The 23,138-nt window shown below is 57.8% G+C and overlaps 9 protein-coding genes across 9 annotated transcripts; 5 read left to right on the top strand and 4 right to left on the bottom strand.

The window, feature by feature from the left end:
* Window positions 1–323: 323 nt before the first annotated feature.
* Window positions 324–3,208, bottom strand: PUNSTDRAFT_131205 (uncharacterized protein; the record flags this gene model as incomplete). The annotated part of the gene is made up of 7 exons (XM_007380480.1): window positions 324–649; window positions 729–1,310; window positions 1,366–1,419; window positions 1,527–1,833; window positions 1,885–2,536; window positions 2,602–2,639; window positions 2,711–3,208. 7 exons carry the CDS (start codon window positions 3,206–3,208, stop codon window positions 324–326), a joined length of 2,457 nt encoding a protein of 818 aa, XP_007380542.1.
* Window positions 3,209–3,521: 313 nt separating this feature from the next.
* On the bottom strand, window positions 3,522–6,291 carry PUNSTDRAFT_50175 (uncharacterized protein). Its single transcript, XM_007380479.1, has 2 exons — window positions 4,567–6,291; window positions 3,522–4,504 (listed from the first exon to the last, which is right to left on the bottom strand). The coding sequence occupies exons 1-2, from the start codon at window positions 4,952–4,954 to the stop codon at window positions 3,675–3,677; spliced, it is 1,218 nt and encodes a 405-aa protein (XP_007380541.1). The 5' UTR covers window positions 4,955–6,291; the 3' UTR covers window positions 3,522–3,674.
* A 1,042-nt stretch (window positions 6,292–7,333) lies between these two features.
* On the top strand, window positions 7,334–9,750 carry PUNSTDRAFT_50174 (dihydroxy-acid dehydratase). The gene is made up of 10 exons (XM_007380478.1): window positions 7,334–7,473; window positions 7,531–7,607; window positions 7,664–7,678; window positions 7,734–7,987; window positions 8,040–8,242; window positions 8,343–8,537; window positions 8,596–8,785; window positions 8,835–9,009; window positions 9,066–9,353; window positions 9,413–9,750. Exons 1-10 carry the CDS (start codon window positions 7,420–7,422, stop codon window positions 9,663–9,665), a joined length of 1,704 nt encoding a protein of 567 aa, XP_007380540.1. The 5' UTR covers window positions 7,334–7,419; the 3' UTR covers window positions 9,666–9,750.
* An 85-nt stretch (window positions 9,751–9,835) lies between these two features.
* PUNSTDRAFT_82470 (RIO1-domain-containing protein) lies at window positions 9,836–11,619 on the bottom strand. The gene is made up of 4 exons (XM_007380477.1): window positions 11,532–11,619; window positions 11,037–11,470; window positions 10,687–10,970; window positions 9,836–10,638 (listed from the first exon to the last, which is right to left on the bottom strand). The coding sequence occupies exons 1-4, from the start codon at window positions 11,542–11,544 to the stop codon at window positions 9,870–9,872; spliced, it is 1,500 nt and encodes a 499-aa protein (XP_007380539.1). The 5' UTR covers window positions 11,545–11,619; the 3' UTR covers window positions 9,836–9,869.
* Window positions 11,620–12,698: 1,079 nt separating this feature from the next.
* PUNSTDRAFT_131201 (uncharacterized protein) lies at window positions 12,699–13,527 on the top strand (the record flags this gene model as incomplete). Its single annotated transcript, XM_007380476.1, has 2 exons — window positions 12,699–12,770; window positions 12,829–13,527. The coding sequence occupies 2 exons, from the start codon at window positions 12,699–12,701 to the stop codon at window positions 13,525–13,527; spliced, it is 771 nt and encodes a 256-aa protein (XP_007380538.1).
* A 587-nt stretch (window positions 13,528–14,114) lies between these two features.
* Window positions 14,115–14,843, top strand: PUNSTDRAFT_131200 (uncharacterized protein; the record flags this gene model as incomplete). The annotated part of the gene is made up of 2 exons (XM_007380475.1): window positions 14,115–14,361; window positions 14,422–14,843. The coding sequence occupies 2 exons, from the start codon at window positions 14,115–14,117 to the stop codon at window positions 14,841–14,843; spliced, it is 669 nt and encodes a 222-aa protein (XP_007380537.1).
* A 410-nt stretch (window positions 14,844–15,253) lies between these two features.
* PUNSTDRAFT_118605 (mitochondrial carrier protein) lies at window positions 15,254–16,462 on the bottom strand (the record flags this gene model as incomplete). The annotated part of the gene is made up of 3 exons (XM_007380474.1): window positions 15,254–16,106; window positions 16,174–16,363; window positions 16,424–16,462. 3 exons carry the CDS (start codon window positions 16,460–16,462, stop codon window positions 15,355–15,357), a joined length of 981 nt encoding a protein of 326 aa, XP_007380536.1. The 3' UTR covers window positions 15,254–15,354.
* Window positions 16,463–17,202: 740 nt separating this feature from the next.
* On the top strand, window positions 17,203–19,191 carry PUNSTDRAFT_60705 (DUF254-domain-containing protein; the record flags this gene model as incomplete). Its single annotated transcript, XM_007380473.1, has 10 exons — window positions 17,203–17,285; window positions 17,345–17,528; window positions 17,582–17,696; window positions 17,754–17,896; window positions 17,956–18,040; window positions 18,100–18,223; window positions 18,479–18,584; window positions 18,640–18,824; window positions 18,880–18,991; window positions 19,051–19,191. Coding segments are annotated over 10 exons (1,278 nt in total), but the record flags the coding sequence as incomplete, so codon positions are not given.
* A 462-nt stretch (window positions 19,192–19,653) lies between these two features.
* PUNSTDRAFT_141515 (uncharacterized protein) lies at window positions 19,654–21,765 on the top strand. Its single transcript, XM_007380472.1, has 8 exons — window positions 19,654–20,050; window positions 20,113–20,134; window positions 20,194–20,364; window positions 20,426–20,625; window positions 20,682–20,940; window positions 20,999–21,168; window positions 21,223–21,341; window positions 21,396–21,765. The coding sequence occupies exons 1-8, from the start codon at window positions 19,689–19,691 to the stop codon at window positions 21,629–21,631; spliced, it is 1,539 nt and encodes a 512-aa protein (XP_007380534.1). The 5' UTR covers window positions 19,654–19,688; the 3' UTR covers window positions 21,632–21,765.
* The last annotated feature ends 1,373 nt before the right edge of the window (window positions 21,766–23,138 follow it).

The following is a 23,138-nucleotide window of genomic DNA, read 5'->3' as shown; positions in this document are numbered from 1 at the left end:
CTTATCCGCGCCACAAGACCGTGTATATCAGCTACGAGAACAATCTATATGGACAGGTGCGACCCAGAACATAAATACATGAAGAATTGTTACGTGTTACGCGAGCGATCTGGAATGCGGCACGGACCAAGGGAAGAAAACAGGGGTGGTGATGGTACAACTACATCTTTCGGGTCGGTCAGAATACAGATAGCGAGCGCTACGGTCCCACGGAAACCCACAACGGCACAGAGAAAAGAAAAGAAAGGCAAAACAGATACTGGAGCGGGTGCGATAGTCCTGTGATAGTATCCGGCGACGCGCCCGTATCGGCAGGGCGTCCTCTATGTTTTTAGCAGTGTGGCAACGGCGATGGGGCTGTCGTTCATCCCCTCTAGGCGCATCTTCTTAAGCGGACCGATGTCGCTCCCATCGGTGTACTCGTCTTCGTGCGGGTACCTGTCCGCGGAGGAGATACGGTTCAAGGAGACACGGTCAGCCGAAGGCGGAGGCGAGGGCGAGGGCGAAGAAGGGTTGGATTCCTCCTTCGCTCTAGACTCGCTGGACCCCGCGCTTCTGCCGGAGGCGCCGTTTATGTAGCTGCAGGGCAACTGCCTGCGGGCACAGCTCGCGCACGTTGGATGGACAGAGTCACACTTGGTCTTGCGTGCTAAGGAGGGGAGCAAAATTGAATATATGAGAAAATAGGCACCGAGATGACGGAAAGACGGGAGAAAGGTCCAGCCCACCTCTGCAGAAGTTGCAAGCGACGACCTTGGAACCGTGTGACTGTCGGTGTCCCCGCACGAAGACGGAGCCGCGCTTTTTCGCGGTCGGGGGCGGATCCATCCCGGACCTGTTCGCCGAGTATGATCCATTGTCACGTTGGACAGGTGACGGCGGAGAGGAGAACGGCATTTGAGGCAGATGCCGCTCGTTGAAGGGGGGTTCTGCGTGACCTGACGATGTTGACGAGCCGCCGAGGGTATTGGACCGCGGCCTGCCGTCCGTACGATGACGATGCACAGAGAGCGAGTCTTCGGGCGGACCGTAAACGCTCATTGCCGCTGGATGCGCGGATTCGGCTGACAAGAGCATGTCCACGGTCGATCCGTTGCGCGGCGGATGCATTTGCACCTCCGGGGACCGCGAGGGGGTGTCGTAAGGGGATCGGCCGATGCTGCTCTCCGCTTCGCTCCCGCTGTCCCCGAATTGGTTCGGCGGCCGGCCTGGGCCTCGGCGCTTGACGTTGTGAATGTAATCGCAGGTGTTGCCACGCTTGAGGCACTGGCTACACGCGGGCCGTCCTCCGTCGCATTTCAGCTTGCGGGCTGGCGAAGCATGAGTACGTGAAATCAAGATGCTGATGGCCACACAATGCCTTACATCGGCAGAAGTTGCAGGCCACGGGGATCTTCTTGGCCCGCTGCTTGTAAAGACCTGCAGGAAGGACGTCAGCTTGCTTACTCTCGTTCCATGCGTAGGAATGCACACATGAGAGCGGGCGGCGAGGGCGAGGAGGTGGGGAAGGGAGGACATTGACTTACTCGGATCGGGATAGGGAGCTTTATCGGTCGGAGGATGGACGGCGACCTCTGGACCGAGAATGCCAGATCCCGCTACCCGTGGGTCGGCCCTGAGAGTGAGCGGGGTACCAAGGGAGGAATGCCGGTCCACTGCCGCGGCTGGATGTGGTGCTTCCAATGCGGGGAGGCTTCTCGAGACCTCGGAGAGCGGAGGGAGGCGTCGACTGTGTTGGGATACCGGGTGATGGACGGGCGCCTGCATCCGGTGTGCCGGAACCTCTGTCTTGTATCGCTTGAAGAGGTAGCCCTTGGTATATGTATGCAACGTCTGGGCAAAACGTTAGCGAGCGGGACGACGAACAGCCAGGCGGTCGCTCACCTCCATATGATGGAATATGGCGGCGCGAAGGTAGAGGAAATCGCAATGTTTGCGGTCAAGGACGTCTAGCGAGCCCCAGCGATACGTGCGGGTGTATTTTCCGAGGACGAGGTTAGAGGGGCGGTTATGGGAAGGAGTGTACTGTTCTATCAGCTCGTGACGCGACAGAGGGACTTGGGCGGCTCCGTCGCTGTGAGCATAGAGGTCGGGGGAAATCAGCGCGTACGGGACGCGCGGAGGAGAAGGCGGCGAGATGCGAGAAGCATGTCCATTTCCATTCGAGTAGGCAGGCCGAGACATGAGCGGCGAGACGTCCTCCTCGGACTGGTCGAAGATGCCAAAGCCGATACCCGCGCGGGCGAGGTCGTTGCGCACGGCCATCTTGACGGCCGCGAGCCGGTCGTTCGTGAGCGTGTCGGCGCGTGCAATCACGGGGAGCACGTTCACGCGGGCGGAGAGCCGGCGTATGGTCTCGATCTCCGCAGCGGGGACGACGGGTGTGTAAAGCAGCGGGTTGGTCGTGACCGGCGCTTCGAGGATGAAGGGTTCGCCGTCTGTATGGGAAGAAGTCCGCGCCCTAGGAACCATGGGCGGAGGCGCGCTCGGGACCTGTGGCGGCACGATAACGTCTGGGTCCAGGAAGTACAGGCAGCTGGGGTCACAAGGTCAGGAAGCGCGATAAGACGGAAAAGGCGAACGTGACGGGGGGGTACTCACAGGTGGACGTGGTGGTCGCCGGTCCTGGCCTTGTAGTCCTGTGGTAAATACGTTAGAATGCAGGACGAACGCGGTGCTTTGCGGTGCGCTTGAGTGGGTGAACACGCACATCGTCGCAGCTCTCGGCAAACTTGGCGTCGACGAACTGGAGAATGTCCTGGGTCTGCCGCTCGAGGGCGCCCTCGTCACTAAAGTCGAGCGACGGGGTGTCGATAACGGCGAGGGTGACGAGACGACGTGTGTGGTCGTCCATATCGGGCACGAGCACGTCCACGGCGGCCTGGCGGAGATGGGTGGTGTGGCTGCTGCACCCCTGGACGAACTTGGCGACGGCGGCGACCTGGTCGTGGCTGGCCGAGGGCGCGACGTCGCTGGTGTCGAGGAGGAGGCGGAGGAAGGAGGTCTTGCCGGAGCGCTGGCCGGCGACCATGAGCGTCCAGCCGGCGGAGGACGGACCCTCGCTGGCGGCGGGCGGTGCGGCGGGCGGGGGGTGGTGGTGCATGTCGCGGCGCGGCGGGGCGGGGGCGGGGACGCGGGTGACGACGTTGACGGCGGCGGGGGCTGGCCAGGCGTCGGGGCGGTCGTCGTCGGTGCGCCTGGCGGCCATGGGCGTGGTCAAGCAGCCCGCTGCCCCGCGCGGACTTGACCCGAGTCGAGAACGCGGTGCTTCCGCCCTCCCATCTTCCACCAGAAATTCGGCCGGGCCCAGTCCCCTCGCCCCGGGCGGAGCCGCAATTTAATATTTAACGTGGTTCCGGCCAATCATGCGGCGCTCGGGCGCGTGGGGGGGTGGGGTTCGGGCAGGATTACAACTGACGATGCTACGCTCGATTATCGCATGCGTACAGGGCGCTCTACGGTGATTAATAGGCCTGGTGGGGGATTAGGGATTATGGCAAGGCGCAGGATAGGGGTGGGGAGAGGGGGGGAAGAGGGGGCGCGGCCAGGGGCTCGCTCGGTTGCCGTAATGATACGGATCAAATGGAAAAATCACATCTCCGGGTGCAAGGCGTCCGCATATCGCCGCTGCGGTGCCTCCGCGCCGAGCACCCAATGACGAAGCCGCCCTGGCCTCACGCCCCCTCCGCCCGCTGGGGGGGCCTCGTGTTCCCGGCGGGCGTCCCGCCCCGACTTCTGTTCGGGCTCCCACCCGCTGGTGGCGCCGCGTGTCGACCAGGCGACCCCGCACCCTCGCCGCCCCCGCCCCAGTGGCGGTCCCCGTCCCCGTACGCACCCGCCCCCCGTCTGACCGACAGCCCCGCGTCCGAGCGCCCCGCCGTCGACGCGTAGCTGAACGTGAACTCCCCCGTGGGCACGCCCGCAGCACCGGACGGGCCCTCCCCCAGCGCGTTCTGATGCCCGTGCGGAGCTACGGAGGAGGGAACCGAGCCGTGGGCTCCGTGGTACAAAGCAGGCCCTCCCGCTCGGCTAGGCCCAGAGCCCGCGACCGGCGCGCCCACGGGCTCCATCCGGCGGCGGGTGGCGGCGCGCCGGGATGCGCTCATCCCAGGCTGCTCGGCGATGAACTGATAGTCCCGTTCGGGCGCGCGGAGCGCCGTGCCGCCGGGCGAGATCGATGGTGGCGCCGAGTCCGGTGCGGCGTGCGCGGGCAGGTGCGAGGGCCCCGCGACCGGCGAGAACGAGAACGGGGCGCCCTGCGCGCCCCCGCCGGCCGAGGGCAGGGACATCATCGAGAGCGCGGGGGAGGAGAGCGTGCGCTGGTCCGGGGACGACTGCGCAGACGAGTCCGGTCTGGGATCTGCGACCGGTCTCCTTCGACTGCCGCGCGGCGCCTTGCCTGGCCCGCGGCGCCTCTGCTTCTCGACGTAGACGCACTCCCAAAGCTTGCCCAAGCAGGACGAGCACGGGTGCGGCTTGATTCCGTCGCAGGCTATTTTTCGTTCTGTAGACGCCATTTATGTAATTAGCCAGGAAACCCTCGTGAGAGCAGAACCCCCCGCTCACTCCTGCATCTGTTGCACGCAATAGCCGCCTTCCTCGCCCGGCTGCCCTTCCCTCTCTTCCGGGACGGCTCTTCGTCCCTGTCCGACTCGCTCTGCACCGAGCGCACCCCCGACGCCGTCGCCGCGGGACTCGCCGAGCTCTCCTGCCGCCCGTGCAGCGGCGACGCCGACCACGTCTGAGGCGACACGTCCGTCTCCTCGTCCCCGCTGTCCAGCTCCCGGTAGCCCGCGCCGTGGGGGAGCGGATCGAAGCCCGCTCGCCGGGGAAGCGGGCGCTGGGGCCGCGGCGATTCGATCTGGCCCGGCTGGGGTGGCGTGAACGAACGCAGCGTCAGGTTTGCCAGGGGCGCTGTCGGCGTCACGTTCGTTCGGGGAGGATGGCGCGGCATGTCTTCGCCCGTCAGGATCGGCGGCAGCTGCATTCGCTGCGCGTGGCGGTCGGGGGTAGCGTACTCCGCCCCTGGCGACGCTGCAGTCGGCCCGTCAGACGGCTCCAGCAATTCAGGCAAATATGGCGCGGATGTACCTGACCACCGGAGGCTGCCTTCGGGCCGCACGCTGCGACTCCTCGAACGTCCCTCCGCCTCGGACGAAGAGTCTCGAAGGATATCTTGCAGGCGGCGCTTTCGACGTGGACTTCTCCCACGCTCGTACTGTTCGGCGTCGTTGACACCGCGTTGCCCGCCCGCTCGGTCACGCCAGGAATGGGGCGCAAAGTTCAAAAGGGCGTCTGGTGGATTCGTCCCGCCGCCGCGACCCCATGGTTCGTTGGGTTCCCGCCAGCGAGCGTAGGCTCCGCCGCCACCGCCGCCGCGCGAGGACGACCCAGCGTCGGCGGCTTGCGGACGCCCTTCTGGCGGATACGCGGCATAGGACGGCGGCACCGGCGGGAGCGGCGGCCACCTATAGGGGATATCTTGGGCGGCGTCGCCGGCAGGATACGTACCGTACCTGCCAAAGAGCGGACGATCCGCTGGACCATGGGGAATGGAAGAGCTGGCCAGGCGCGGTTCGGGCAGGTATCTGCTCTCTGCGGTCTCTGACCAGGAACGATCGGTGGGACGCCTGAAATCGCATTATCGCTGAATAATCGCCGCCTATTCCGATGAAAGCGAACAAAGGCTGACCTTGACGACGACGGCTGTTGGTTAACTTGGGCTGGATCTCGAGCTGGATCGTAGGAATAGGGCGATGGCCTTGCGCTTTGACCTTCGCCAAACGGTCCGCCGGCGGCGGCGGGAGGGGGTGCGTTGTCACTGTTACCTTCCCGAGGGCCAAGTAATATGTGCTGCAATAAGGGCGTCGGGAGAGAGGACCTCTCCCGTGGAGGTTGGCGATCCTGTTCACTCATGATCGATTTGATAGAAGAGCAAGCTTTGTGCGCGAAGATGGGTGTGGGGTAGGTGAGATGTCTGGATCCGTGCAGGTGAAAGAAGAGAAATAGGCCATCCGCGATCGGGACGGTCGACTTGGCTGCACGACGACGGTCGCAAATTTTGCACCCGTGTAAAGGGGCTAACTTGCTCTCGTCCCTGGACCCGCAAGCTTTTCCGAGACTGAATAGGAGCTCCCTAACGGCGATCGGCTAGTGGGCTCCTGGCAATCCGCATCGGCAGCGGCTGCTGCGCCTCCTCTTCGGGATGTTAATGGATCCGCAGGGCCCCGTCGCAAGGCCAGACGGCAGCGATGTGGTGGTCTAGATGAAAGAGCTGCTGAGAGATGTGGCTGGCGACAACGACACTGCCAAAGGCGCCCCCCTCTTTGCGTTGTCCGCCACGCTCCTTTCAGACGGGGCAGCTCCGGCCGACGCCGGTGTCGGTGAATATCTTCCGCACCGCGAGCCCGGTAGATAAGAGGAAGTGCGGCGGGCCTCGTGGAATAATACCTACCGTGCTGTGAGTATGAAGACGAGCGCGATAATTCAAGGCAGCGGGCCACGGGGCGTAACGTGTTTCCTGGATAACATTGACTGGATCGCCATCAGATCTTTTCCAGCCAATCTGACTAGCCCCTGTTCCTTCTTGGCCGCTTTAGTCAACACCGTGCCGATAGTCCGGTACGACCTCGGTTTCGTCGCGTTTTCTGAGCTTGAACTCTCCACCTACTAGATTATCGCCCTGCGACTTCTCGCATTGGACCCCAGGATGACCCTCAGGAACGCCGTTTGCGTACGGACTCTCTGCATTCTATGCTAACAGCGTCTAAGAGCACGCTACCTCTATCTCGGTGAGACAACCTCGAGCCCCTCGATCATCACGTCCCTCGAAAGATCGCGGTCCCGCTGACCCGGGCAACGCACCCATATGCATATGCATGCTTAGTAACATCATCGCACTAGGAATTTATACCGGGCCGCCGGTAATTCCTGGATGACGATATCGGGTGGTTCGTACGTCGATCCTCGCGGCGGACCTGCCAGGCCGACGGCGTTTTTGAGTTGTGTCTCACCCGGTACCGCCTCTATTCTAGTCCCGAGGCGGTGAGTATAGGAGTCGCGCGACGAGCACGATCTGACGGCAGTAGCAATCAGCAGGAGAGTAGTGCCTGGATGTATGCATCGATCTCTTCCATGCCATTCTGTGGACGCCGTTGTGAAATCGTAATTTGCCTGATGTTCGCCCCCCGTGTACATGCACCGAACCATCTCAGCTGGAGCATCATTGAAAGGGCACGTGGAGCAGGGCTGTGGGAGCGTTTCCACGTGGGCGACCGAAAGGCTCCTCGTTCGGAGTCACGTCCGAAGCAAATGCCTTGCAAGATGAGTGCTCGTCTGCCGTTGTGTCGCGGCCAGTCTACGCGCCATGGCGCTCGGTGCTTCAGCGCGGCGGCTGCGCGCCGTAGCGAGAAACCCATCATGAACCGCTATAGCAGAAACATCACCCAACCAAAGGCACAAGGCGCGAGCCAGGTACCGCGACTAATACGACCGCATCTATTGGTGGAGACTGAGACCCTGCGATGATAGGCCATGTTGTACGCGACGGAGGGCATCAAAACGGATGACGACTTCAACAAGGCGATGGTCGGCGTGGCTAGCGTATGGTGAGTTATTCCCGTCACGCTCCAGACCGACTCTCTCTCATCGCACACCACTCCAGGTATGAAGGCAATCCGTAGGCCCCGACCCGCTGCACCTCTCCTGCTTTCAAGCTCACTTTGACCTCTCAGATGCAACCGGCATCTGCTTGCCATGGGCCAGCGTGTCAAGAAGTCCGTCGTAGACGCGGACCTGATTGGCTACCAGTTCGGCACTGTCGGAGTTAGCGACGGGATTAGCATGGGCACCCGCGGGATGTCCTACTCGCTGCAGTCGAGAGATCTTATCGCGGACTCGGTCGAGACCGCGGCCGGAGGACACTGGCTGGATGGCATGGTCGTGATTCCGGGGTGCGACAAGAATATGCCCGGTGTGCTCATGGCGCGTGAGTAGCAGCAGCCTAGTCTCCAGAGAAACCCCATCTAACGCACATGCAGTTGGCAGGCTGAACCGGCCAGGGCTGATGGTCTACGGTGGAACCATCAGACCCGGTTCATGTGGTGGAGGTCCTCCTTTGGACATCGTCTCAGCATTCCAGTCCTACGGCAAGTACCTTCAAGAGGGCAAGACCCCTGATGCCGAGCAGGAGCGGTACAACACCATCAGACACGCCTGTCCAGGCCCGGGTGCTTGCGGAGGAGGTACGAGACCCTCAGTTTGAGTGATGAAGTATTCCTGACCTTACTCGCAGTGAGTTGATCGGCTAACTTCATGCGCTGTGATACCGACAAGTTCTGTAGATGTACACCGCAAATACGATGGCCAGCGCTGCCGAAGCGATCGGCATGACGCTGCCCGGTTCTTCCTCTTTCCCTGCGGAATACGAGGAGAAGCAAATCGAGTGCGACCAAGTTGGACCTGCTATGCGTAACCTGCTGGAAAAGAACATCTTGCCCCGGGACATCATGACACGTACCGCGTTTGAAAATGCGATGGTACGAATTGGAGTTCTCCAGACGGTCGTTGGTTTGACTTGAGCTCGCATACATGCAGGTCTTGACGATGATCCTCGGTGGATCCACCAACGCCGTCCTTCACTTGCTCGCCATCGCACATTCTGTGGGCGTCAAGCTTACCATTGACGACTTTCAAAGCGTCTCCGATCGCATACCCTTCATTGCGGATTTGAAACCTAGTGGCAAATACGTTATGGAAGATCTGCACAAGATTGGCGGTATCCCGAGTAAGTGGTGTCCAACTTAGTACGTCGCTCGTACTAAGGGATTCGCCAGCGATTCTCCATTATTTGATGAAGAACGGTCTCATTGACGGAAACGGCATGACGGTCACTGGACGCACACTCGGTGAAAACCTCGAGCGCTGGGTTCACGAACATGGCGAACTCTCATTCACCCAGGACGTCATTCGTCCTTTGGACAAACCCATCAAGCCCACCGGTCATCTTAGGTACATCATCTCTATGGCCTTGTTATCCTGGCTGCACATTGACGCAACGTTGGCAGGATCTTGAAGGGTAACCTTGCACCGGGCGGTGCCGTAGCGAAGATTACGGGCAAGGAAGGACTAAGCTTCACCGGAAAGGCCCGCGCATTTGACTCCGAGGATGACTTTGTCACGGCCGTCGAGAGCGGATCGATCAAGAAGGGCAAGAAGACAGTCGTTGTCCTCCGATACCTCGGACCCAAGGGTGGCCCAGGCATGCCGGAGATGCTGAAACCGACCAGTCTTATCATGGGCGCCGGACTCGGATACGATGTTGCATCGCTCACCGATGGCCGTTTCAGCGGCGGGTGCGTCGCTTCCTCTCTTACTCGTGTATCGGTGGCTGACGGCAATTTATCCATAATAGATCTCATGGATTCTGCATCGGTCATGTGGTGCCCGAGGCCCAAGTCGGCGGACCTATTGCGCTTGTCCAGGACGGCGATACGATATCCATCGATGCGGTGAAAAACACCATCGAACTCCACGTTTCGGATGAGGAATTGTCGCGGAGGCGGGCAGCATGGAAGGCACCGCCGCTGAAGGCAACGCAGGGCACGTTGTACAAGTACATCAAGAACGTGGAGGATGCGAGCCACGGCTGCATCACGGACGCATGAGAGCACGTGGCAGTTGACCGCCGCCGCTCATTCGCTTTGCAACGCACCTACCAAAAGTATATACATAAATGAACATAACGCTGTCTAATAGGAAATGGATTGTTATCCTCTCGACGTCGTCTTGATGCGGCGTTTCTTTTCCGCCTTGGGCATTTTGTTTTTGCGTTTCTCCCGGGCTTCCTCTTTCGTCGCTTTCTTCCTCTCCTACAGCATGTGGTCAGCGTGCATCGGGCGGGACATCGAAGGTGCCACCTTTTTGGCCTCGCGGTCCTCGTGTCGGTGACCGCGTGGACGGCGATCCTCGGACGGCTTCTCTTCGCTATCCCCGCTCTCTTCCTCGCCTTCCTCTTCCTCGTCTTCGTCTTCGCTCCCTGACTGATCTTCAAACCTAACTTGACCCTTCTCTCCCTTCCCCTCGACCCTTTTCTCCTTCGCAGGGTCCACCAACCCGATGCTGTCAGCGTAAATGAGCTTGTCGCCCTCGCCCTCCTTCACGAGCGCGACATCTCGCTCCGGATCGTATAACTCATTGAGCCGCCGAGGAATATACGACTTTCTGAAAACCTCCTCGTCGTTTTCGTTGATCTCATCCTCTTTCACCTCTTCTGCCAGCCACTGGTGCAAAACCTCCACCTCTTCCGTCTCTGCACCATCCGCCAGCTGATCCCGCGTCACAAAATCGAAGGATCTCCGCAGCCCAAGCGTCTTCACGCCAGCGCGTCCAAAATATTCTTCGACGTTTTTCAGGTCGTTTCGTAGGAAGTCGAACGCGTGCGGATGATCGTGCTCGACGCTCTGAGAAACGTCGATGATGTAGAGATGCGATTTGTGATAGATAATGTTGTATTCAGATAGATCAGCGTGCACCAGTTTGCATTTATGGAAGAGCGTGCGGACGGCCAAAACGATCTCCGAGTAGAGGGCCGGATAATCCGCCGATGGTATAGATGCATCTTTCAGCCGCGGAGATGCCCTGCGATCGTGAGGGGCGACCATCGTATGAGGTGGAGCAGGCACTTACCATCCTTCCTCGTCCCCCAAGAACGACATGACTAGGACGTTCTCCCTGACTTCAACGGCTCGTGGGCACGGTAGTCCTGCCGCTGCCAACCGCTTGAGGTTTCGCATTTCCTTCTCGGCCCACACCCTCACCATCTTGCGCGGGTTGTGCCGCGAGTACCCGCGTCGAAATCGGTACTCGCCAGAGACATACTTGTCTCGGTCTTTGAAGACCAGGATGGACGTCTTATAAATCTTGAGCGCCAGGTGTTCCCCTGTAGGTGATACGGCGTGGTAAACATTCGCCTATGAATCACAAGATCAGAGCGAAATCTGAAAACACGCGTCATTGGGGAGGTGGTAGAGACCAACCTCTTTACCTGTGCTGACACAGCCGTTGACCTCCTGGATCAGGCCACGGCCGATCATCTTGTACAAAATGACCCTCGTCCGCGGGTCCAGTACCTGTTCGGTCGTTGCACGGTCCGATTTGTCCTTCATGTTGGCGGTGGCACTTGGACCTTTCCTGTTCACCCCGACACCCAATTGATAGGGCAAGTCGATGTTTGAGATGCGCGACGAATATTTCGAGAGCGCAGCGAGCTGGTCAGCGGTCTTGTCTCGCTGTTTGGTGACATCCACATTCCTCGGCCGGTTCACTGCGGGGAGAGAGGCTACATGAACGCTGCCTGAAGAAGATGTGGCCGTAGTGACAGAGGTTGACGGAGCATTTGATACGATCCCCTGCACGTTACCAGTGCGAACTGCGACATGTTGTCTCAGCCGATTGTATTGTTTCGTAAAATCTATTGTGCAAGTCAGCGACGCCACACTAGCATATAAATGGAACTCGCGCAAATACTGCACCTCTTTCTGCCATCTCCCAGTCTTCGTCCTCAACCCGCAGATCGTCAAAGTCGCGTTCGTCGAGCTCGCTCTCCTCTTCCTCTGGATCGGACCACTCCAGTGCCTGGGACTCATCATCGATATAACTGTAACCCTGCCTCGGAGCTCCTGTTATTGTTTCGTTGCTCGACCGCCTTGGATCGCCACTCGTAACGTCCGTGTCTGCCATCTCTGCGCTGCTCCTAGCTGCTTGACGAAGAGGATAAATAAGGCACAGCCACAAGCGGGACGATGCCATCGGCGACTTCTTTTCTCACGCCGGCCATCCTCTGTGACGACGACCTTGTCCTCTCTGAGGCCAAAAGCGATGGTATGCTGTACATGTCCGTCCGCAACTGATGGGTCCTCCGTGTGCGATATGGGTCTTGTGTTCTTCCCGGTGCTCCCCTCCTTGTCCTCTTCTTCAACCGAAAAAACGTGCATATATTCAACGACTCAAATCTTGGTGCTTACGATGACCTGGCAACCTTCAGCTTCACCGGGACTTCATCATTCATACCGTTCGTTCACTTGTTATAAACTCTGGAGGTCCTCCCACGTGTCAACGTTGTTTTCTGGCTGTGCCTAAAGCATGTGTAAAGACATACCCACTAGTCACGCTGCGTGTTCGTCCACCTCCCTGCCAAAGTGCACAACAACTCAATACTTGTCCCCACTTTCCCCTGGCCATCATTACCATTCTAGTCTCCATCAACCCTCAGCCCTCAGAGCGCAGGCCACGCTGCCTCGTGTTCTGTGCTAGCGTTGCCGGCGTGTCGGGATACCCCCCAAGATGATCATTTCAGGCCGACCACTACAGACTCCTTGTGGACAACTGACAGCCGTGGGCTCAGAATACGGCAGATTTTCACAGCTCGACCTTCTTATACCTTCTGCCACGGTCTAAGACTCGAGGCTGCTCTATCCGGTGTCTATCCGGCTAACACAGCATCCAGTTCTGCCCATATTCCTGGACATTGCCGGCTAATTGTGTCTTGTCTGGTCACGGGATGGAATCATTACAGCTCGACGCGACGCGTCCAAGGCGCTCTGGCGTCATCCGCTTCTTCACCGCAACTATCCTCCTGCCATATATCTGCTTTGCAGCGTTCCTCACTCTCATAGACTATCCTTGCCGCAAGTTTCGCCATGAATCAGAACGGTGGTGGGCAGCAGGTCGTCCTGAGAAGCGTTGAGGATTTGCGAGGAGTAGCGAACCCTGTGAGTCCTGCGTGGCTTGCGATCTTTCGGCAGCCACGGCGTCTGACCTTCGTCCCAGGCTTCGCTCAGGTCTATTCGCATCGAGGCCGACTTGGATGCAACGCTAGAGATCGTAGCCTCCACGACGAACGCCATGGCCGATCTGTACCTGGAGGTCCCCGCCCTCAACTCTACCGACCAACTTGATCATGCGTTGCAAGCGATTGCAACCCAGTTCCCCATTCTCACTCGCATCGTCGTAGATATCATCTCCGCGCCGCCAGAACAATCTTGGTTGAAGGTCTCGGCTCTCGGACTGTTTGATCACCTCGAGCATCTCGTCGTTCGTTGCCCCATGCCCCTCCTCCTGACGAACGAAGACCTCCAGGGAATGATTCGCGGTTGGCCTCTGATCCGCCACCTGGAGCTCAACCCGATGGGCAATACTGCGTTCTATGGAATCCAGGATCGACTACCTTCCCTGGGCGGCGTTATAGCAGCCGCGGAATGCGGGACCTACTTGGAATATCTCGGGCTGTGCATCAAGCCCGAGCTGCAGATCCCTCAAGTGTTCCTTAGCTGGAAGAAGCTAAAGTACATGGACTTTGGCAGGTCCTCCGGGTCTGATGCAGATGCCAACAAGGTCGCGAGGATTCTGCACCAGGCATTCCCTCCTGCTGAATACCCGGACCTCAAGATGGTCACGTATATCGGACAGTCAGCCTGGGTTCAGCTTCTCGCTGCAAGGTTTGAGCAGCTCCGTGGCAACTTGTCCTAAAGTCCTCCCCTCCATTCCTTCCTTAGGAACGCCTTCAAGTTCGCTGGCCTCCTCTCCTCCGGCATTTCATTTCCCAGATGCAGCCGAGGCCTACTGCACCCCAATACCCCATACCCCGGACTGATCCATCTCGTTGATATCTGTAGTGTGCCCCCGTCCACGATGCTCTTTGCTCTGCTTTGTTGTGCATATGTTTATTCGTTCTGCCACGCATTGCGCTAAAGGCGCCCCTGACGAGCTCCCGGTGTGCATTCGCGTTTCATCGCTGCGATGTCTCCTTACGCACTTTCATACATCCACGCATTCCCACTGTATCGATAGCGTTCCATGATCCCTGTTCTAGTTGGTGTAGACTCCGTACTTACCAGAGTTGTACATGAGCAGGGGAATAAACATTCGTAGATCCATCTCAGCATTCGCCCCCAACAAACACTTAATAAGTTATGGATGAGCCTTGATGAGCCCTACTTACCTTAGGCCGCATGCGCGCCGGGTCGCCGGGCTCGTAACGCGCAGCACGTGACGTTACGCGTCGATGGCTCGCCGGTCCTGTCAGCCAACCTTGCTTGAACGTTTGAACAGCGAACATGGCGCATTATCATCATACTGATCCGGGATATGCTCCGCCTCTTGTGAACCCCCCGTCTCCTGCACCGTCCGTGACATCTGTGTATGGGGAAGACGAGACGGACCCTGCCGACGCGCTCCTTTCTCCCGAGGAATTCGATAAGAAAGTGCGTGAGCAGATCGGACTTGGCCAACCCAGCGACCAGGAGATGCACGCAAACCGACTGGTAATGCTACCAAAGCCTAACAATCCTCAGGAAGAGCAGAGTGCGTGCTGTCGTAATCCAGATATGGAGCGTTGGGTGACTGATGAACGCCTCTCTTCAGTGCTATTCGAACATGTGATGAACAACCTTCGTCGACAAGTCCGCCTACTGGAGGAGAACGAGCTCTTCGAACGAACGTTGTCGAGACCCAGCCAAGTGGCCCAAACTCCGCTCCCATCTACGAACGACATCGACGCGTTAATGCGGAGCATGATGGGTTACTCCGACGCGTCGAATCGGTCTCAATCAGGGTCAAATACCTATCCAGTAGCTCAGGGTCAAACCGTTACATCTGGAGCAGGTGGCCAACTAGCTTCAGGAACTATTCTCAGCGGCCTGGACGTGTTCAACGCGCCGGTCATGCCTGTGGGTGGAGCCTACTGGGGCAACGCGCCGGACTTGAACGACGTCCTTCCGAATGGACACGGTGGCGGACAATCGACATCACGATCCGCTCGTCCCTCCCAGCCCTATGGTGCATGAAGCATTTCTCTGTTCTCCGGAGTCAATTCTGGACTGCAGTCGAAGATGCTATGGATCGGTTTCGTGTGTCCACTCAGTGGACAATGCGGCGATAAGGGTTTCACCTTCTCGTGCTCGAAGCGACCTACAGGGATCAACAACCTCCTATCACATCCTTGTTCATGAGCACTATGACGCTCTTGCGGTGATGCAACTCCATCCTCCCTCGAAGGCATCCAAGCATGTGCATGCAAATCCCATCGAAGATACGCGCAGCACCCAACACAGTCCAAGCACCATGCAGACTTCGGACCGTCTTATGGCCCCTTGCTTCTACGTCTGCCCAACCTGGCGAAGCTCTTCCTGTGTTTCTGGTGTTTTCATGTCGAAGATCTAGGATATTTCCCTATTAGACAACCGCAAGGGGGAATGACATCTCGAGGTCGTAACCCGATGTGTCACGAACCGGCCCGTACTAAACATCGGATTGTGGGTATATCTAGTGATTATTCTAGTAGCACTATAGTAGGTTTTATGATAGGTCTTCCCCGGGGTCTTCCCCTCGACGTCTCGCCAACCATACTCGTCCGCTATCATAGACAGCCAGGTATAATGCGCTTCCCAGCGTGGACCATACGGTGCGTAGTGTGCCTCCCCGCCATAGACCGCGTACGCCTTCTTCTGCCAGGATATCACGGCCGATTGCCCAGCCGGAGTACTGCGAACGCGCTTTTGGCTGGTGGCCGAGTGCATCCACTACGCCATTGTTAGGCTTTGCTTCGGATTCTCCGGCGGCGAGCATGATACGAGTCTTGATCACGTCGATTGGGGTGGTGATCGTAGCAGCAATCCCGCCCGCGATGCCTGCACTAATGGCCGTGATGACAGCACTCTCTGCGATGGTGTGTGTCCTCGCTCCATGTTGATCGCGATAGCTCCTCAAGACTTCCTTCGTCTGCTCGAAGATCGGGAACTGCATCGCGGTGAAGGGGAGGTTACGCCCCGCTAAAGCCGTATATCCCCGCCAGAGCCCGAATGGATTGGAGCGGAATTTGCGAAGCGTTTGTGCCGTGGCGCTGGTTCCACCATCTCGCGCAGAGTCGTACATTTGCGCATTTTGTTTGATGACCTCGGACGGGGTGAGGATGGCGCAGGCGACGAGTTCGCTGACGGACGAGGCGATTGCATGGTTCAAGGGTTGCCACGGGAGGAAGGGGCCGTTGTTGGGGCCAGCGGTATCAAGGAATGACTTCAAGCCCTCGTACGTTGTGAAGAAGGCTCCTGCTGGAAGGCCAAAGCGGAACGTGTGAGAACGGAGGCGAAGTGAAGGCGGAGAAGACCAGTACTGAACAAGAAGGTAACGTGGCAATCACGACGCTGCCAACGCCCTGATACAGTCCCCGGAAGAGTGCAGGCCGATTGATGGCTTGTGTCGCGGCATCTAGGTAGAGTCTAGAGTAGTTCGGAGCTTGTATGCGCGTCTTGAGCGTGTCTAGAGGATAAATGAGAAAATCGACGGTAAACGCGGCCGCTGCACCTGCCTGGATCGAGCGCTTGTAAGCATGCTAGCCGGTACGAATATGCTGTGGGTAAGTACTCACAATCAAAATGTCGGTGTTGGTGTTGGTGCTGAAGGACATCGGTAAAGTCGCAGCACGGCGAAGGCTGGATTCCGAAGAGCATGACGTGCAAGTCAGCACAGCCACAGGCGCTCGTTGCGATCAGCAAGGCGCTCGTCTCGTCCATCGTTCGGCGCGGACGTGATGTCGAACACACCAAAGTCGCGTAGCCGGACGCCGTCGCGCGCAGGGACACCCGCCCCACGTCTACAACTACCGCCGTTACGCCCGACGCAGTCTTTCTCCAACTTTCAGGTCTATCGCACCCCTTCCATATCCTCCTCCTCCTCCTCCTCATCCACCCGTACCGGAGCCAAGGGCAAGGAACGGGAAAGAAACGCCACGAATCCGGCTCCTTCTATGGTACCAAGCTCTGCGTCATCCGCCCTCAACGTCGAGATCAACTCGAATGCTGGCGAAGGGATCCTGATCCAGGATGTGCCTGAAGCAGACGTGGAGACTGTTGATGGCGAGGCGAGGGGCCGCATTGAGGGTCCCGTAGTAGATGAAGAGTCGAAGCTGGCACTTAGACAGCACCTAAGGCAGACGTTACGGTCGAGGGAGCCCAGTTTCGGTCGGTACCGTCGTGCCTGACTAGAGCTGACTTCGCCTAACATGCGAAACCTTAGTCAACGAGGAACGGCCGCGATTGCAGAAGAAGTCAACCCAAGATTCTCTGACTCTGGACGTGGAGGAGGTGTCTCGAAGGATATCTCAGGGTGAGTGATGGGGATCTATACGTAATTCAGCCCCATTTCACAAGTCTTCCAGTCGACTTGTTCCCTCCTCGACAATACTTCGTTCTCACAGAAGCAGGAAAACCCGTCTTCGTCAGGTGTGCCTTGTCTTCTGTTCGTTGGGGCCCTATATCTCCATACTGATATCTATTCCCCGTTTGCCCAGTGGCACAGACGATAGCCCGGAACTGACGGCAACCATGGGCATCATGCAAGCGCTCATCTCCATATTCGCTGACGACAATGACAAGCTACGATGCATTAATTGTGGAAAGTTACGCATCACATTCCTCTTGAGACCCCCGCTATACTATGTATGCGCATCGAGTTGGGGGGAGCCTGAGTCTATTGTACGTCGTATGTGCGCTAGCTTTGCATAGGATACTGAAATTTGAGAAGGAAGACGCGCTCGCACCTTGAGTACCTCCACTTGCAGATCCTGAGCGTTGTGAGCCTGGCACAGCTTCGGAGGATATTCGAGCGACGGAACAACTTCGACCTTCGACGATTACTCGACGGTATGACCACTACCGAGCGATAACATCTCTCTGAACATTACTAAATTCTATCCACAGGCGCCGAGAATCTTCTTCACTCACTACTGGCCCGCGTCGACGAAGACTTCGCGATGACGATGTCGGCCTTGCACGTGCTCAAAGTCGATGATAGGCTTCGGAAACGTGCTGGCGAAAGTTTACAACCGCCCTCGAAGCTAAAAGTGCGCATCACCGTGTAGATTCTCGCTAACCACGGACCCTAATAGCCGATAAAAATTAGCGAGATATACTGTATATCATCGTCATAGCTAACGGACGCGTCGTGACTGTCGCAAGACCTAAGAAACATTCGATTCATCCCTCCGGTGATCGACTTTGCTCAGGCTGACTGGTATGCATTTCTGATGCTGCGTGTGCCATGCAGATCTCCATATCCTCCTCAACACTCTGCATTCCCCGTCAATTCTCAACTCTTCAGCATCGGCCAGCTGGCTCCCCGTTTGCTTGCCGAAGTTCAATCCTTCCGGGTTTGCCAACGTATACGTGTCGTTCTTCCCCGATTCTATAGAGCAAGCGCAATCTCCCGAGACACCGAAGGCTCCGAATCCACCGCCTATATCCAGACATGCTTCCTCGAGGGACGGTTCTGGCGTAACAAGCGCACCCCAAGCGACAAAACCACCATTACCCTCTCCAGCTGGCTCTGCTTCACCTGCGCCGCAAAGCATCGGGCCGACCCTCAGTAGTTCTAATTCGGCACCTTCTGAACCTGAGCCAACGGGTCGACAGGGTGGCGAGGACAGACGTCAACGTGGTGACTTCGAGACGGGTACCGGTGTAGCGCTGGTCTGTGTCAGCGCCGGTGGCGATTTTGAGGCGATCCGGGGGTGGTGTGATCTCATCGCCAAGGTAAGCTTACCATCTTCGCTCCTAAACTTCCATTGATGAGCGCTCGTACCTGTAGAAATTGACCGACGACAACGTTGTCGCTGGGATCAGCAAGTCCATACAAACCGGGACCGTGCGGTACTCCGTAGCCGAGCTCAGTATCCCTGGCTTGCGTCATTTTGTGTACAAGAGCCGCTTGCATGTGCAGGTCACGGTCCCGATGTACGAAGATCCGTATGATGTGGTTGAGAATCGCAGACGGTGAGTCGATCGGCGTTCACCTCATCTCAGGCAGCTCACGGACAATCGACGTTAGTCTGGTGACGTTGTATCAGGCCGTACATGATAACATCCACGCGAAATCTGGTCAAAAGGGGCAGCTGAAGTTGCAATACTTGCTAACAGAGAAGGAAAGCATCATGGGATGGGTAAGACCCCGAGACTTGTCAGCTTCGAGGAGAATGACGCCGACCGTTCCCTGATGCAGATTACTCAGCCGTTCGAGCTGTATATCGCCATGTCACCGCTCGTACCCAAGAGCGCGGTGATCAATGCAGCGAACGCCGTTGCGCGCTGGGTGAAGCGAGAGGAAGGCAAGCTGTTCTTGAGGAATGCCCCAGTATTCTGACCGCGCAGGTGCCACGTGCGGAGATGTTGCTATCCTTTGTTCCGCCGATCCTTTACACCCCTGCAGTGGCTACTCTAGGCGAAGGATGGGCCACGGTGTCTGTTCCTCCTCTACGGACGATCTGCATCCATGTGTATTATCTTATCGCGCGGTTCGCGTAGATGGGAACATCGAAGGCAGGGATAATGGTCTCGTCATAGCCGACGGACGCTAGTCCATATATGGTACCCTACATGCATCTGTCGGCTCGTTCGTACGCAGGTACATGCACGTTATGGTCCCTACTGTATCGATAATCGCATAAATACACCTATCCAACTCGATCGGAACTGTGGCCCGCGGGCCATCGGTGCCTTCCCGGCAGTGGGTGGCTGCGTTCGTGTACTGTGACCGCCGGGAAGTTATTAGCTCTTTCACCGACGTTTCCGTCCGAGAACCCCTTGACCTCAGACCCTGACCATCACCCGCCTTAGTCCCGAGAGTTGCAGCCCGCTACCATGTCCGCGCATAGTTCCGCGGACGGATACCTCACCAGTGCCTCTATTCCGGTGATCGGTGCCGAGGCGGGCGAGGCGGTCGCCTCGCTGAAACGGCGAGCCTCACCATCGTTCGAAGAGGCGAGCACGAGCTACAAGAAGCTCCGCGAGCACTCAGTCGACCGAGACGAGAGCGTTCGGCCGTATGGAGCCCCGGTCGACGATCCAAGGATGCCCCGTGACGATCAGGTCGCGGAGTCACCCAAGGTGGACGGCCGAGCGCTCGCAGACGACATGGAGAGCGAGTTGGAGTGCGGCATATGCTCCGCATTGGCGTACAAGCCCGTCGTCGTGAATCCTTGTCAACATTTCTTCTGCGGAAGGTGAATCCTCGGTTGATGTATCATGCTGCACCGATGTTGATACCTCTACGTCCTTCATCTAGCTGCTGCCACCTTTGGATAAAGGTGACTGATGCGTCCCGTGTGGCGTCATGTGGAATTGCACCTGATCATAATCCTCACAGAACGGCGGCACAAATTGCCCTGCATGTAGGGGAGTATCTACGACTGCCGTGCCCTCTCGGGCGCTACAGACTATGATCGATGTTTTGCTTCGCAACTGCCCCTCGAAGCGCCGATCTGAACGCGAACGCGAGCAAGCCGACGAAGTGTACAAAGCCGGCACGACTTTACGGGTTTGCCTTTCTCCCACCACGCGCGGGATGCATGGGACTGAAACCAGACCGGTTTGCATAGATACCGATGCCGGCGCCCAGTTCGCCTCCTCCGCAGATTCCTACCAACGACTCGCTGGCGCGTCCGTGTCCGCACTGTCATCCTGATAACCCGTATGGGTACCGATGCCTGCAACCCATACCCGATCCAGACGCTCACCCCAACCAGGCCTGGAACCTAGACAACGGGCCTCCCCCTGGGCACGCATTCTGTGGCAACTGGTTGGTATCTCTCGTAAACCGCTTTACCCGCGTGGCTGACGATAGCGTCTCTGCAGTGAGGACCTGCTCGCTCTTCGAGCCCCTGCAACGACGAACTGCGATTTTTGCGAGGTTTCATTCTGCGGCATTGGTGTACAAGGCCGGTGCATCGCCGCCCGCATCGAGAATGCTCAGCCGCAGGGCTTCGCGGATGTCAGTGACCTTATCCAGAGCATTGAACTCTACGAGTGCTTTGACTCCAACTCCGTCGAAGTGGAGATCCTCCTGGATTACCTAGTAACAAAGAGGCTGCGACCACAGGCGATATATCGTGATGTGCGCTATGCGAACCAACCGTCACGGCGAAATGCTGAACACATCTTCCGTTTACCAGATCGTACTGTACATACAGTCACAGCCGCGTGGCTTTTCGTCACTGATCGAGCTGGGTCTGTTCAGCGAGAACGGACATGGAGAGGCAACTGGCGTTAACAACGACCCATCCCATCCGCGCACCCGGATCTGCCGCGTCTGCGCTGCTGAGGTGTTGATGTGGGGTATCAGGTCGGTCGGAAGCTTGCGCCATCAGCATCAAATGTGCTCAATCAACAATCGCAGGGACTGGTGGATCAGGGAACGCCGCAAAGGACACGTCGACCCTGGCGTGCTGAGCCGCAGGGACTGCCCGGAAGGTAGCGCCTGCGAACGGCAGAAGGACACCGTTCACGCCAAAGAGTGTGAGTCTCGATATGTGCTGTTCTTTGGACAAGCGATGAACGGTTAAATCACAGATAACCATATATTCGCCCACCCTATTGCCGACCCTGAACAGCAACTCCCGGTAATCCCGGCCCACCCGCCTCACATGGACGATCTCCGAGACTTCACTTTGCCACCTGCCGTCGCCGCAGCGAGCTCTGGCGGCGCCGCCATATTTGCGAACTTGTCAAGGGACTGGCACGGGAGGGCTCCAAGGGGGTCTTCTCCTCCTTTCCCCGATGGTGTAGGTTTGCCCTCACAATGGTAGCTTTCTCAACGCAATCCGGCGCCACTCTCCGTCATTTTCTAGGAAGGATCACTTGTTTACCCCTTCACTGCCCCCTTTTTTCTGCTCTGCGCTATACCTTCCGTATTCCGGAACACTTCACCACACGATTCCCCGCGTGCTCTCTTATGATTATACCAGTTCTCGCAGTGTACCATCAGTTTCCGCAGTCTCATTCTCTCTACAGATGTGGATTCTACCAATGGCCGAGGAGTGTATGAGTGATAGGATATCAACAGCCATGAACAGTCGGGAGTCGTACATGCCGGTTTTTGAAACATAGAAATAAAGTAGGTGGGAACACGACAAGCAGATACAGCAGGAGCACATACAACAAGAGTCGACGGAAACATAAAGCAGGTGAACGAAACGAAGGGGGGGGATTCGGTCGCGGTTACAGCATCAACGTCAGACCGCCGAACATGGATGCCTCGGCATCGTGCACATTTCTTTTCTTAGATCCAGATGACTGCGACGACATAGTCGAGACGCGGGAGCCTTTGACGGGAGTCCTGAAACCCGAACTTGTCGGGGTGACCGGCGACTTGACCTTGGTCGGCGGCTTGACTGGTTTCGCCGCCTTTCTGTTCCTTTCTTCCGTGTTTCTACTCTCTGAGGAAGCGCGAATGGTATGGTTTGGATCGGGCTTGGAGTTCTTTCGGAACCTTGCAAAGAGCTTACTGGACCCCGATCGCGGAGTGTCGGGCATCAGTGAAAGTGGGTTGGGGTCAGCGATCTCGACGGTGTCCAGGCCATTCTTCCGAGGGTGGTTGGCAGAGGTAGGTGAAGATACACGAGGAGGTGCCGCGACGGTGGGAACTGCGGGGAAAGCGGGCGTAGTCAGCTTGAGCTGATGCATTTCATCCACTGGAGTTAAAAAGGAGCCGGTCTCCCATTGTGCTGAACGAATGTGCCGCAGACGGCTCCTTTCTTCCGGGAACACAGACGAACGTGGAGAAAGAGCCGTGTTGGGGGTGATCGCAAAACCGTGGTTCGAAGGGGTAGAGGGCGGCGCTGTCGAGAATGAGCTCCCGGATATGGAAGTAGCGAGCGACGGAGAACAGCTGTTGACGCTGCCTTGCCCTGACGAGCGCTTGGCGCGAGTTCGAGAGCCAGCAGTCAGTGCATATGGATAGTCGGTGCGGAGATCAAGGAAGTCCAGATCGGGGTCGGATTCCAGATCGGGAGTAGAAACAGCAAGAGACGCGGGGGATGTCTGGCTGTATGACGATATCAAGAGGGGAGGAGGATGTCCTGCACGACGTAACGTCGGAGGGGGCAAACGAACGGTCTCGAACGAAACCTTTGGAGAGTAGTACTCGTCTTCCGCATCTGGCACAGTTCTCGTGATGGTCGGCACGATATCTTCATCGTCATTCCATGAGCTCTCGTCCGAAGAGCTGGGCTCGGGATCGCCACTAGTTACAGACGGCCCGAGCAGCTCCACGAAACTGGTGATCTCGCGCTCGGTGTTCGTGGACATAATGCT

The sequence above is a fragment of the Punctularia strigosozonata genome (assembly GCF_000264995.1).
Source record: "Punctularia strigosozonata HHB-11173 SS5 unplaced genomic scaffold PUNSTscaffold_2, whole genome shotgun sequence".
NCBI classification, from domain to species: Eukaryota; Fungi; Basidiomycota; class Agaricomycetes; order Corticiales; family Punctulariaceae; genus Punctularia; species Punctularia strigosozonata.
The sequence above is the reverse complement of the archived record's forward strand: the minus strand, read 5'-3'. Positions and strand labels throughout refer to the sequence as shown.